We start from the raw sequence: 13,539 nt of genomic DNA on the forward strand, positions 1-13,539 counted from the left end.
CTCAGAAGGGAGGATGCAAATAGGCCTACAGGAACATTAAAGGAGCTGCAGGAAGTTCTGGCAAGTACTGGATGTTTATGGCATGTGACAACAATATCCCATATTCTTCATATGTCCGACCTCTAGGCTAGGGGGGTAAGGTGTAAGCCTCCGCTTACAAAGAAAAACATCCAAGCTCGGCTGTGTTTTGCCTCATGGGTATGACCTCCGCACAGGTCCTTCTAGCACTGGGTAAAACGATTCTATAATAGAATTAGTATAAATAACAGGGAGGATAGACAGGGGAGCAGGAATCACTATGAATACCCACCCCAGCTATCAGCTGATCAGCAGCTGCTGTCACTCAAAAAGCTGCTCATTTTACAAACTTTACTTGCTTTTGTTTCAAAAGCTATACATCCGAGCTAACAACTAAAGGCATGTATAGAATCAGCCTGATAGTGCCAGTATAGCACTGGCTTTAGGTTATATAGGAAAATACTGGTGATTGGTGCGCTTTAAGTATCAGTTAATGCAACAAAAGTTTAGGGCCCTTGGTAAAGACGATAGAGGAATTTCACCTTTCACTACGAGCATACCTCCATATCAGCAAAAGAATGGCGTCACCAAAAGATGATCAAAGTTTTGGAGTGGCCCAGATAGCTCAGACCTGAATCCTTTTAAAAATCTGTGGTGACCTGAAGAAGGTGCTGTATACAGGAGATGCCCTCACAATCTGACAGATTTCAAGCTACTGCATGGAAAAGTGGGCAAAGATTGCCATTTTTAGATGTGCCGTATTAATAGATTCCTAACCAAAAAGATTGAATGCTGCCATAAATTGAAATGGTACCTATATATAGTAACTATATTATTTTAGTTATTTCTTTTTCTAGCCAAAAATAATTGGGTTTTATTTTTCTATTAAATTGTATAGATTGTAGGCGACATTAAAGGTGGAGGAAAATGTTCTTAAATTATTCTTGTTTGGTATTTTTATATATAATATTTATATATACAGTACAGACCAAATGTTTGGACACACCTTCTCATCTCTAGAATAACTATTAAGAGAAGACTTTGTGCAGCAGGCCTTCACGGTAAAATAGCTGCTGGGAAACCACTGATAAGGACAGGCAACAAGCAGAAGAGACTTGTTTGGGCTAAAGAACACAAGAAATGGACATTAGACCAGTGGAAATCTGTGCTTTGGTCTGATGAGCCCAAATCTGAGATCTTTGGATCCAACCACTGTGTTTTTGTAGAAAAGGTGAACGGATGGATTCTACATGGCTGGTTCCCACCGTGAAGCATGGAGGAGGAGGTGTGATGGTGTGGGGGTGCTTTGATGGTGACACTGTTGGGGATTTATTCAAAATTGAAGGCATACTGAACCAGCATGGCTACTACAGCATCTTGCAGCGGCATGGTATTCCATCCGGTTTGCGTTTAGTTGGACCATCATTTATTTTTCAACAGAACAATGACCCCAAACACACCTCCAGGCTGTGTAAGGGCTATTTGACTAAGAAGGAGAGTGATGGGGTGCTACGCCAGATGACCTGGTCTCCACAGTCACCAGACCTGAACCCAATTGAGATGGTTTGGGGTGGGCTGGACCGCAGAGTGAAGGCAAAAGGCCGAACAAGTGCTAAGCATCTCTGGGAACTCCTTCAAGACTGTTGGAAAACCATTTCTAGTGACTACTTCTTGAAGCCCATAAAGAGAATGCCAAGAGTGTGCAAAGCAGTAATCAAAGCAAAAGGACATTTCTGATTTATATACTGAACAAAAATATGAACACAATGCTTTTGTTTTTTCTCACATTTTGCATGAGCAAAGCTCAAAGATCTAACACTTTTTTTTTATGTAGACAAAAGGCATTTTCCCCCTCAAATATTGTTCACAAATTTGTTTAAGGCCGGTTTCAGATGTCCATGTTTCAGGTATGTGTGAGAGCCGTTTTTTACACAGATGCCACACGTACTCATGTTATTCTATGGGCGAACTCACACGTGCGTGTTTTTACACAGACCGTGTGGCTCCTCACGCATACACCGACACATGTCTGTTTTTTCTCCGGCAGTACTAATGTCACATGACCCGCACACTGATGTGATCCTTGTGACGTCAGTGTGACACCTACCGGAGAAAACAAGGGTCTTTGAAATAAAAATATTTTCTATATTCACCTGTATCCATCGCTGCTTTCTTGGGCTCTGCTGTCTCCTGCTTCTGACCCCCGCTCATTATAATCATTGAATATTACTGCACCTAGGACCTGGATGCAGGAGCATCGCCGGTGACAGGTGAGTACCCAGCAAGCAAGCAGTGTGTGTGCAGTGACGTCCAGGAAGTAATCTGAGTTCCCAATGAACTGTGATGAACCCGTGAAGTCACAGTCGTGACACCCGCTGTAGCGCAGGTGTTGCGGGGGTGTCATCAGGAGGTCATCAGAGTTCATTGGGAACTCCGATGACCTCTTGGACGTCAGTACACACATACTGCTTGCTGGATATTCACCTGTCACCGGTGATGTGCCTGCATGCAGGTCCGAGGTGCAGTGAATATTCAGTGAGTATAATTAGCGGGGGTCAGAAGCAGGAGACAGCAGACGTCCGTATTCTGTATTCACCAAAACCAGGAGTGGAGCTTACAGAGAAGAATTATAATTGAAAGATTTTCAACAGCTCTGTTTTTTGGAGACACTCCTGGTTTTGGCATCCAAATACAGATGAAACACTGATGGATGCAAAATACAGACGTGTGAAAGAGGCCTTAGACAAACCTGTGACCCATATTTGAGACAGAAAGGGCTTTTGTGTACACAGTAAAATCCTTAGATCTTTGAGTTCAGCTCCTCAAAAATGGGAGCCAAAACAAAAGTGTTGCGTTTATATTTTTGTGTATTTTTTAAGGCATTTTTTTTATCTATTTTTAACTGGAGAAAGAGGAGGGAAAGTTAGTTGAAAGAATATTATTTTTAATTCTTTGTATTTTTTTTCCTATATTTTTTTAGTTTTCAATCTGAAATAATTTGATTTCCTGAGTATTGCTATATATAGCAAAAAAAAAATTAGCTTTGCAGCACAGGAATGCCAATATGGCGGCGTTAGGTACCTATATAAGCCAACCCATAGGCATCCTGCGATCATGTAATGGCATGGGGGTATGGCCACCCGTATGGACACACGTCCAGGATTATGTGACTTAAATGCCGCCATCAGTGAGTGACAGTTGCGTTTAAGCTGTTAAACAGCAAGCTAATCCATGCGCCTTCTATGCGATGTAATAGTACGGTATGTTGTGGGAAGAAGCCTTTGTCACATTGGCCCCGGGTGAATACGATGAGGGGTCGGGGCGGGGGGTGTTAGGCCTCTGATTTATTGAGATATGGCCTTGTCATTTGTAAGATACTCTTGATTAATTATCTGTGCCTCACCAGAAATCTTATTCCAGTCCCTGCTGGAGTAAGAGTTGTGTTGTAGCCAGTGCCGTCATTCATCCTGGACAGGATGATTAGCGATTTCCACACCCCCGTCCACCCCAGCCTTGCCCACTTTGTCAGTGCTGGGCGACAATGGCATGAGAATGCCAAATGTTACTAAATTTTAGCACAGCCTTGAGTGAAAATTGGACGACTTTTAAAAGTTTTTACTTCGGCCGATTGTCTTTAGCCTTTATTGAGCAGATTTATACAGCGGTCTTAAAGAAATTCTTTGTTATCCATGACAACCAATGACATTGCAGCTTTCATTTTACCAGAGCTGTTTGCAAGATGAAAGCTAAGCACTGATTGGTTGCTATGGACAACAAACAGATATGAGGCCTAGTATGTCCAGTGTCGCTGTTGCATCCACTGGATACTGCCCTACACGGCTGTTCAAGGAGGCAGTGTATAATATATGGCCAGCTAAAATAGTGGAGGACGGCAATGATTTATTAGACTATCTGAAAGAGAAATTGTGATGTAAATTTCATTCTTTAAAGTGCCGAGGTCACAACATGCGCGTACCTTTTATTTGTCTAAGGAGATAATCGTTCCCATGTCAGCCTGATAATAAAATCATTAATTATAAGACGTCGGCATAGCTGCATTCCAGGAAGTCACCGCTCACATTTCTTCTGTCAAGTCATCAAACGTTTGCGATTGTAAAATTATGACTAATGGCGGCTTATCTTCCTGTACTGTCCTGACGAAAGCCAAGATAGAGCTTATGTAATACCAACAGTGGCGATCATGCGCTGGAAACGAGAATGGTGGCGCATGCCTAACGCTATGTCCGCTCTTATCGGGCAGAGTGGGCTCCAGGCCCTCAGCAGTTGATCACTGAAGGAGAATAACCCTATAAATCCTGAACCCAATGATCATATTTCCTTCATCATATATTGTAATATAAACCAGCGTTCACTCTGCTTTCCATGTCATCATCATGCAGGTAGGGGATAATGGCAAGATGGCGGACACCTACCAAACAAATCATATAGCCATGTAGTAAAACTCCAAGCAAGCTCCATCCCTCACTGACCGCATTGTCCAATGTACTACACTTAAAATTTTTCAATTTTCAGTATTAAGGCTTGTTTTTGGGAGATTTGTAGTTCAAGTTGTCTTTTTGGCTATAATATAGAGAAAAATAAGGTGATAAGTGCGTTGAAATAATAATAATAATAATAATAATAATATTAAAAAAACAAAAATGCAATTCTGCCAGTGATTCTTTTTGGGTTTTTCTTTGTTATTTTATGTTATTAATTTTGCAGTATAATTGGCTGATGACATGATTTTTTTTTCGTAAATGTGAATAGACCAAAACAAAACTTTTGTATTTATTATACCAGCTGTAGTACCCGGGCATTACCCGGGATTATAACGATCTATATGTCTCTCTCCCAGTCTCTGTCTGTGTGTTGCTGTCTGTCTGTCTCTCTCTGTGTCTTTCCTTGTCTGTCTGTGTCTCTGTCTGTGTGTCGCTGTCTGTGTCTCTGTCTGTGTGTCGCTGTCTTTCTGTCTCTCTGTCTGTCTCTTTCCTGTCTGCCTGTGTCTCTGTTTGTTTCTATCTTTGTCTGTATTTGTATCAGTCTATCTGTCTCTATCTTTGTGTCTCTCTATTTCTGTATCTATCTCTCTCTTTCCCGGCCTGTCTCTTTCCCGGCCTGTCTCTTTCCCGGCCTGTCTCTTTCCCGGCCTGTCTCTTTCCCGGCCTGTCTCTTTCCCGGCCTGCCTCTCTCCCGGCCTGCCTCTCTCCCGGCCTGCCTCTCTCCCGGCCTGCCTCTCTCCCGGCCTGTCTCTCTCCCGGCCTGGCTCTCTCCCGGCCTGGCTCTCTCCCGGCCTGGCTCTCTCCCGGCCTGGCTCTCTCCCGGCCTGGCTCTCTCCCGGCCTGGCTCTCTCCCCGTCTGGCTCTCTCCCCGTCTGGCTCTCTCCCCGTCTGGCTCTCTCCCCGTCTGGCTCTCTCCCCGTCTGGCTCTCTCCCCGTCTGGCTCTCTCCCCGTCTGGCTCTCTCCCCGTCTGGCTCTCTCCCCGTCTGGCTCTCTCCCCGTCTGGCTCTCTCCCCGTCTGGCTCTCTCCCCGTCTGGCTCTCTCCCCGTCTGGCTCTCTCCCCGTCTGGCTCTCTCCCCGTCTGGCTCTCTCCCCGTCTGGCTCTCTCCCCGCCTGGCTCTCTCCCCGCCTGGCTCTCTCCCCGCCTGGCTCTCTCCCCGCCTGGCTCTCTCCCCGCCTGGCTCCCTCCCCGCCTGGCTCCCTCCCCGCCTGGCTCTCTCCCCGCCTGTCTTTGTCATCTCTTTGTCTGTCTCTTTCCCCATATGTCTGTTTCCCCATATGTCTGTTTCCCCATATGTCTGTTTCCCTGTCTTTCTCTCTGTCTGTCTGTCTCAATCCGTCTCCCCACCAACATCATATTACCTCACACTAGCTTCTTATACTAACACTGTCCTTTGTTCCTATAGCAACCAATCACGGATGCTATTAATAACCTGTAGTTCCAGGCTCCATTCACTTTAATAGAGGCGCCTTTTTGGACAGTAATTGTAAAGTGCGGAGTTAAATTTTCCTGTCAAAACATAGTCTACGACGTTCCCTGGGTCGCATGGGGCATCTGTGCAAAATTTTGTGATTGTAAATGCGATGGTGCGGATTCCTTTAGCGGACATACACACATACATAAGGGTGCTGTACACGCTGCGACATCGCTAGGGATCTCGTTATCGATGTAAAACGCCAGATCGCACATACGATTTGCCGAGATCGCACATGTGACCGGTGCTACAAAAATGACATATGTACAATTTCAGCAAATCTTATCTGCGATCTGGCGTGTCACATCGCTAACGAGATCGCTAGCATTGTCGCAGTGTGTAAAGCACCCTTTACACACACATACATACATACATACATACATACATACATACATACACTCAGCTTTATATATTTTTTATATATATATATATATATATATGTATATATTATGTATATATATAAAAAATCTCTAGCTGTTCTCAGCCAGCTAATGCTCGGCTCAAGGGTATACAGCTCTCCCCCCAAGGGTATACAGCTCCCCACCCCCCATAGGTATTCAGCTCTTCCCCCAAGAGTATACAGGTGCCTTCCCTCCCCAAGGATATACAGCTCCTCTCCCCAAGGGTATACAGCTCTCCTCCCCAAGGGTATACAGTTCTCTTCCCCCACAAGGGTATACAGCTCACCTGCCTGGTATACAGCTTTCCCCCCAAGGGTATACAGCTCACCTCCCTGGTATATAGCTCCTCCAAAAGTATACAGCTCTCATCCTCAGGTGTATACAGCTTTCCTTCCCCACCCCAAGGGTATACAGCTCATCTCCCTCTTATATAGCTCCCCCCCAAAGGTAGACAGCTGTACCCCCCCCCCCAAAGTGTCCTTCCTCCAAAGGGTATACAGCTTCCCTCCCAAGAGTATACAGCTCTATTCCCCCCAAGGGTATATAGCTCAACTCCCTGGTATACAGCTCTCCCCCAAGGGTATACAGCTCTCCCCCCAAGGGTATACATCTATCCTCCCCCAATGGTATACAGTTGTCATTCCCCTCCCAAAGGGTATACAGCTTCCCCAAAGGGTATGCAGTGCCCCGATCTGTATACAGCTAGCTGTATACAGCTGGGGTGTAAGGGTTAATCACCATGGCACTACACTGCAGAGTTGAATATTGGCAGGTTTCCAAGCAGGTTGGGGTTGTAAGGGTTAATCACTGTGGCACTCCACTGCAGCCTTGAATATTGGCGGCTTTCTCGGCAAGCTGGCGGTGTAAGGGTTAATCACCGTGACACTACACTGCAGCCTTGAATATTGGCGGGTTTCCCGGCGGGTGCACGGCAGGCAGCGGATTCGCAAAGTTGGGGAACGCGGCTAGGAGCAGGCGGGCGGAACCACAGGAAAGGAGGCATGGCAAGAGAGGAGGAGGAGGCGGTGGCGGCGCATGCGAGTTTGTGTGTGGGACAGCTCGGCTGTGATGACGTCACATGAAGAGGAGGGATTAGCTAGTAACCACAAGTAATCACAACGGCTCTTTTATATATAGATAGATAGATAGATAGAGATATATATATAGATAGAGATATATATATATATATATATATATATATATATAGATAGAGATATATATATATATATAGATAGATAGATAGAGATATATATATAGATAGAGATATATATAGATAGATAGATAGACATATATATATATATATCTCTATATATATATCTCTCTATATATATATATATATATATATATATATATATATATATATATATATATATATATATATATATATATATATATATATATATATATATATATATATATATATATAGATAGATATATATAGATATATAGATATATATATATATATATATATATATATATATATATATATATACACACCATTTTATTTTGTGGCTTCAAAAAAGTTTACTTTGTAAACTAAAAAAAAAAATGGTGACACCATTTTTTATTATAACATTATTTTTTTTGAAGATGGGGCTTTTTGGGGTTTTTTTGCATGCTGAGTCAATGTTTTTAATGGTATCATTTTGAGATACAGGCAGCGTTTTGATAAAAAAAAATGTTTACGGAAATGGGTAAATTTAATATTTTCACAACTTGGAATTTTTTTAATCTTAACTGGGGAAGAGAGGGGGTGCTTACATTTTTTAACACTGTGGGTTGTTTTTTTTAGTCCTATTAGAGGACATGTATTTTCACCCATTCTTCGCAAAATGGCTCTGGCTCAGTGAGATTGGATGGAGACGTCTGTGATGAGCAATTTTCAGATTTTGTCACAGATTCTCAATGGGATTTAGGTCTGAACTTTGGGCAGTTCACACACGTGAATATGCTTTGATCTAAACCATTTTATTGTAGGTCTGGCCAGATGTTTAGGGTTGTTTTCGTACTGGAAGGTGAACCTATTCCCCATTTTCAAGCCTTTTGCAACTTTGAACAGGTTTTCCTCCAGGATTGCGCTGTATTTAGCTCTATCCATGTTCCCATCAACTCTGATTAGCTTCCTTGTCCCTGCTGAAGAAAACCTACAATTTGGCAAAAAAATAGGGCACTCCACAGTGAAGAAAAGCCTTCCCACAGTGAAGAAAAGCCTCCCCACAGCATGATACTGCCACCACTATGTGTGACAGTGGGATGGTGTTTTCAGGGTGATGTGCAAGTGTTAGTTCTCCACCACACATAGCATTTGGCATTTAGATTTTGGTCTAGTCTGACCAGAGCACCTTTTTCCACATGCTCGCTGTGTCCTCTTACATGGATTTTTGTAACCTGCCAATTGTACTTCTTATGACTTTTAAAAATTGCTTTTTTTTTTTTTTCTTTTGCCCCTCTTCAATCAAGGCCAGATTGGTAAAGGATACAACTATTAGTTGTTCTGTAGACATATTTTCCCACCGGTGCTGGTGATGTCAGCAGCTCCTCCAGAGTCATCATGGGCCTCTTGGCTGCTTCTCTGACTAGTGCTCTTTTTACTTGGGATGTCAGTTTAGGTGGACGGCCGTGTCTTGGTAGGTTTGCAGTTGTGCCATACTGCTTCTATTTTTGATAACGGATTGTACAGTGGTTCATGAGATGTTCACAGCTTTGGCTATTTTTTATAACCTAACTCTGTTTTTCTCTTTTCCACAACTTTATCCCTGACCAGTCTGGTGTGTTTTTTGGTTTTCACGATGCAGTTTGATTCCTAATGATTTCAAAGAAATCTCAGAGGCCTTCACAGAACAACTGTTGTTATACTAAGAATAAATTACACACAGGTGGACTGAATTTACTAACTAGGTGACTTCTGGAGCCAATTAGTCACTCATGGTTGTATATAGGGATACAAGGGTCTGAATTCCAATGCACATCTCAAATTGCAGATTTTTATTTTTAAAATATTTAGAAAACCATATTTAATTTATTTTATACTTCATAAATACCTATACTTTGTATGTCACATCAAATCCCAATAAAATAAAGTTTGTGGGTGTAATTTAAAAAAGTGTGGAAATGTTCACATGGTATGAATACTTTTTTAAGGCATTGTAATTATGTTCAGCAATTCCGTATATATTCTAAATTGAGGTCTACTATGAAGCCCAGCCTGTGCCTTGGCTTCAAATCATCAATGAGATGGTAGTGATGGGGGCCTTCAGCAACCCTAGCTGCCTTTTACAACCCATCAGTACTCCATAAATGCATAGTTTGGAAGCTGATGTGTGTCGGGCAGGATTGTTCTTACATGCTATCATCTAACTAAGGTTACCTTGACTCACATTTCATGGCACAAAAAAGTATACTTTGTCACCTAACTTGACATCAGTCAAGGGCTTGTGGAATTACAGAAGACAGAACTGTGGAGGAAAGCGCAATAGGGTCTTACCAGGTAACACAACGGGTTAATAACAGTGGAAAAACTCACCTAGAGAAGTTGTGAAAGTCACAACTCCTATAATAGCCTGATACATGGGTCAACAGCTGCAGCCCCGAGCGGAAATAATAAAATCAGGAGAAGGAACCGGGTGTCTCGCCGCGCTATCACTAAAGCCAAGATGTAAATTAATTATTCCATGTCTTTATTCTTTATGCACAGGTCAACGCGTTTCGGAGATCGCAGTCTCCTTCAGGACAACAGACAAGGACATAAATTATCTCTTTCACAGGTCAACGTGAGCTCCAAAACGCGTTGACCAGTGCATAAAGAATAAAGACAAGGAACAATTAATTTACATCTTGGTTTTGGTAAAAGCGCGGCGAGACACCCAGTTCCTTCTCCTGATATTATTAATGGCTTATGTAATGTAAGAGAAACTTTTTTGACAAGTTATCAAGATGGCCCATTGAAAGTCAAGACAATCTTTGCTACATCCGTAGTTCATTTTCCAAAACCCTTGTCATCATTAGGCCTTATCTGACAATCGTATGCTTGTAGGGTGTGCTGACCTCCAGTCGTTGGACACCATGCAACCCATGGAGAGAAAGAGGCAAGGCTATATACACGAGCTTATTCAGACTGAGGAGAGATACATGGACGATCTTCAGCTTGTGATTGAGGTGAGCCTTGGATTTGGGGATATGTATAAGGCAGCCACCACACTTAAGTCCTCAAGTTTCCTCCCCCCAGTTCGTGTGATGGGCACCTGCAATATAGCGGTTGCTCCTATGAATGGTATCATGGCCTTCAGCTAATATTTATGGATTTCTTTTAGGTGTTTCAGAAACCGATGGCAGAATCTGGTGTCCTGAACGAGGCCGAAATGGCGATGATATTTGTCAACTGGAAGGAGCTCATCATGTCCAACACAAAGTTACTGAAGTGAGTTTTACATGTTTCTTGAACCCTTCGAAGACTAGGGCCTAAACTAGTGTTCAACCCCTAAATATTGTTATCAAAAGTGTAGAATGGTAGAAAATATTGAAATTAGTAACACTATTGAGCCTGTGTGCCCTTGCAGCCATTGTCTGTGTGTTCTGCTAGTCTCTGCTACATTCGTGGTTTTGAGATTCACACATGTGACAGCTGCACATTGACCTCAGCGGTATCCAGTGGAATGGCCACATATACAAAATATCACCATGTAAGACCAAGACTCCAAGACAGGCATGGGATTAATGGAAAAACAAACTTTGCTTTACTCACCCTCCCCAGGTCCAGCACTAAGTCTCTGACGCTACTTCAGGTGTCTGTTTTTGTATGCAGCGCTGATGTCATATTAGCAGCTGTCCAGTTAATTAGTGAGATCAGCAGCTCTATCAGAGTTAATAACTAGGGATGATCGAATACCACAAATATTCGGCTTCGTGAATACTCGCCGAATAGGTCACCGCTATTTGACTATTCGCGAATATTCGATGTGCAATGCAAGTCTATGGGAAACCCGAATAACAACTATTCGGGCTTCCCATAGACTTACATTGTGCATCAAATATTCGCATAGTGGCGACCTATTCGTCGGATATTTGCGAAGCCGAATATTTGTGCTATTCGATCATCCTTATTAATAACACAAGCCACTCAGATGCTAGACCCAGGGAAGGGGAGTAAAGCCCAATTTAGTTGTTTTTTTTTTTCCAAAAAAAAAACCAAACAAACTGCAACCAGAGGACAAAGGTTTTTAGAAACCAGAAAATCCTTATATGCTATGTTTACACCACATCTTTTAGACACGATGAGTTTTCCTGGACAAAGCTACTTGGGAAAAACGTCGGCGGCCATTTTCTTACAGCAGATTTGCTGTTATTCTTTTGACCAATTATTTGCAAGAGTAATGTAAAGTTAATTAGAACACACCCCCGACAGTCCGAAGACCATGCTGTCTCCTGTGAGGTGTAATGACAGCCCTTATCTCTTCAGTTAGAGTCAGAGCAGATCTAAGTGTGCTTACACCTTTAGCTTTCATCTTACAGCAGTCAGTGGGGGGGGGTTGGAGTTCAGCAGACGTAAGCTTGATTACAAACACCTCTTGTAGCTTTCATCACACAGCAGTTAGGGGGGAGGTGGATTTAGCTGAGCTGATATCACTGTGGAAAGGAGAGCTGCAGCTGCGTTTGTAATCACATACTGACTGCCATCAGATGAAAGCTGGAGGTGTTTGTAATCACACTCAGCTCTGCTCTATTCTACACAGTAGTTCTATAGATCAGGGGTGAGAGCATGGCTATCTATCATTACATCTTACAGGAGAAAGCATGTTCTTCTTTTACCTGCCAGACCCCTCTTCCTAATGATTGGTCAACGTCATGTAGTAGAAAAAGTACACGCCACCAGATGCAAATCTGGGGTCTCACCATAAATTAGAACCTAAATTTTTCACGCTAATATCTCCTTGACGAAGATTAGAAATTTAAAAAAAAAAAAAGACATTTTATTAAGCTCTGGAGCTTCTATTCCATGATGTAGTCAGTTTAATGTGTTAAAACTGGTGAAAGGTCCTCTTTAAAGCAGTTCTCTCCTTTGGGGAATCCATTATGACAAAGAGTCCTCCTATTAATAGACAGATCAAACCCCTTTGGCACCGCTCAGAGATTTCTGGTACTGAGAATTTAACAATCATGTAAACCAATGACGTCCGTAACCATGTGCAGCGAATAAACATACACTTACAGTATTGATCCCTCATCAGTATCTCCGCTTGCGGTCATACCCCTTTAACATGCAGTGCGTTTTTTTGAGGCTCTATATATTAATGCTTTCAATACTTGCAGGGCACTGCGCGTGAGAAAGAAGACCGGTGGGGAGAAGATGCCAGTGGAGATGATTGGAGACATTTTAGTCACCGAGCTGTCACATATGCAAGCTTATATCCGATTTTGCAGCTGCCAGCTGAATGGAGCCGCCCTGCTGCAGACCAAAACTGATGAAGTTCCTGATTTTAAGGATTTTTTGAAGGTTGGTTTATGGTGACCCTCACTACTTGACTCCTTATCCTTTGTGCCAAGGTCAAGAGAGCCTTATACAGTGGCTGATATGTATGATATGGACACCAACAAATGATATGGCAGTGGGGATCGCCTAGACATGGGATTTCCTGCGTCATCACCTTGGCATACTAGTGCTTCAAGGTGGGCTAAGGCCATCCGGCCCAAAATATACCATAAGATCAAGGTGCAAGAGCGTCCCATAGATTTAAGGGAGTCTGTCAGCACAAAATCACTGTTCAAACCAAGCACAGGAGCTTGATTGTTTCCCATCCACTTGTTTCCCATCTATCTCCACCTTTTCCTGGCTCCTGTAAAGGATGAGGAGGTCCAACGTAGATGGAAAAACCAGTAGGTGGGAAGGTGCACTGAATGGTTTGGCCATGCCATGGGTGCACTGAGCACCGGTGTCTTGTTTGAACAGTCATTTTGTGCAGACAGACTCCATATTTAGGATACTGTGATTGTCTTGCAGTAATTATGACTAAATCTAATTTGTTTGTGTGCTCTACAGAGACTCGCTACTGACCCACGCTGCAAGGGAATGCCTCTATCCAGTTTCTTGCTGAAACCTATGCAAAGGATAACTCGGTATCCTCTCATCCTAAAGAACGTGAGTGTCCCG

General features: G+C 42.9%; 1 protein-coding gene across 3 annotated transcripts in view; it reads left to right on the plus strand.

Annotated features, from left to right (window-relative positions):
• ITSN2 (intersectin 2) overlaps positions 1-13,539 on the plus strand; it is a 295,187-nt gene that overhangs the window by 262,233 nt on the left and 19,415 nt on the right. For all 3 annotated transcript variants that reach the window (XM_075341157.1, XM_075341158.1, XM_075341159.1), the window contains 4 exons: positions 10,429-10,550; positions 10,706-10,812; positions 12,702-12,885; positions 13,429-13,527. In XM_075341157.1, coding sequence (XP_075197272.1) covers positions 10,429-10,550; positions 10,706-10,812; positions 12,702-12,885; positions 13,429-13,527 — 512 coding nt within the window. The remainder of the gene's footprint in view (positions 1-10,428; positions 10,551-10,705; positions 10,813-12,701; positions 12,886-13,428; positions 13,528-13,539) is intronic.

Source organism: Anomaloglossus baeobatrachus, chromosome 3 (assembly GCF_048569485.1).
Source record: "Anomaloglossus baeobatrachus isolate aAnoBae1 chromosome 3, aAnoBae1.hap1, whole genome shotgun sequence".
Classification (NCBI taxonomy): domain Eukaryota; kingdom Metazoa; phylum Chordata; class Amphibia; order Anura; family Aromobatidae; genus Anomaloglossus; species Anomaloglossus baeobatrachus.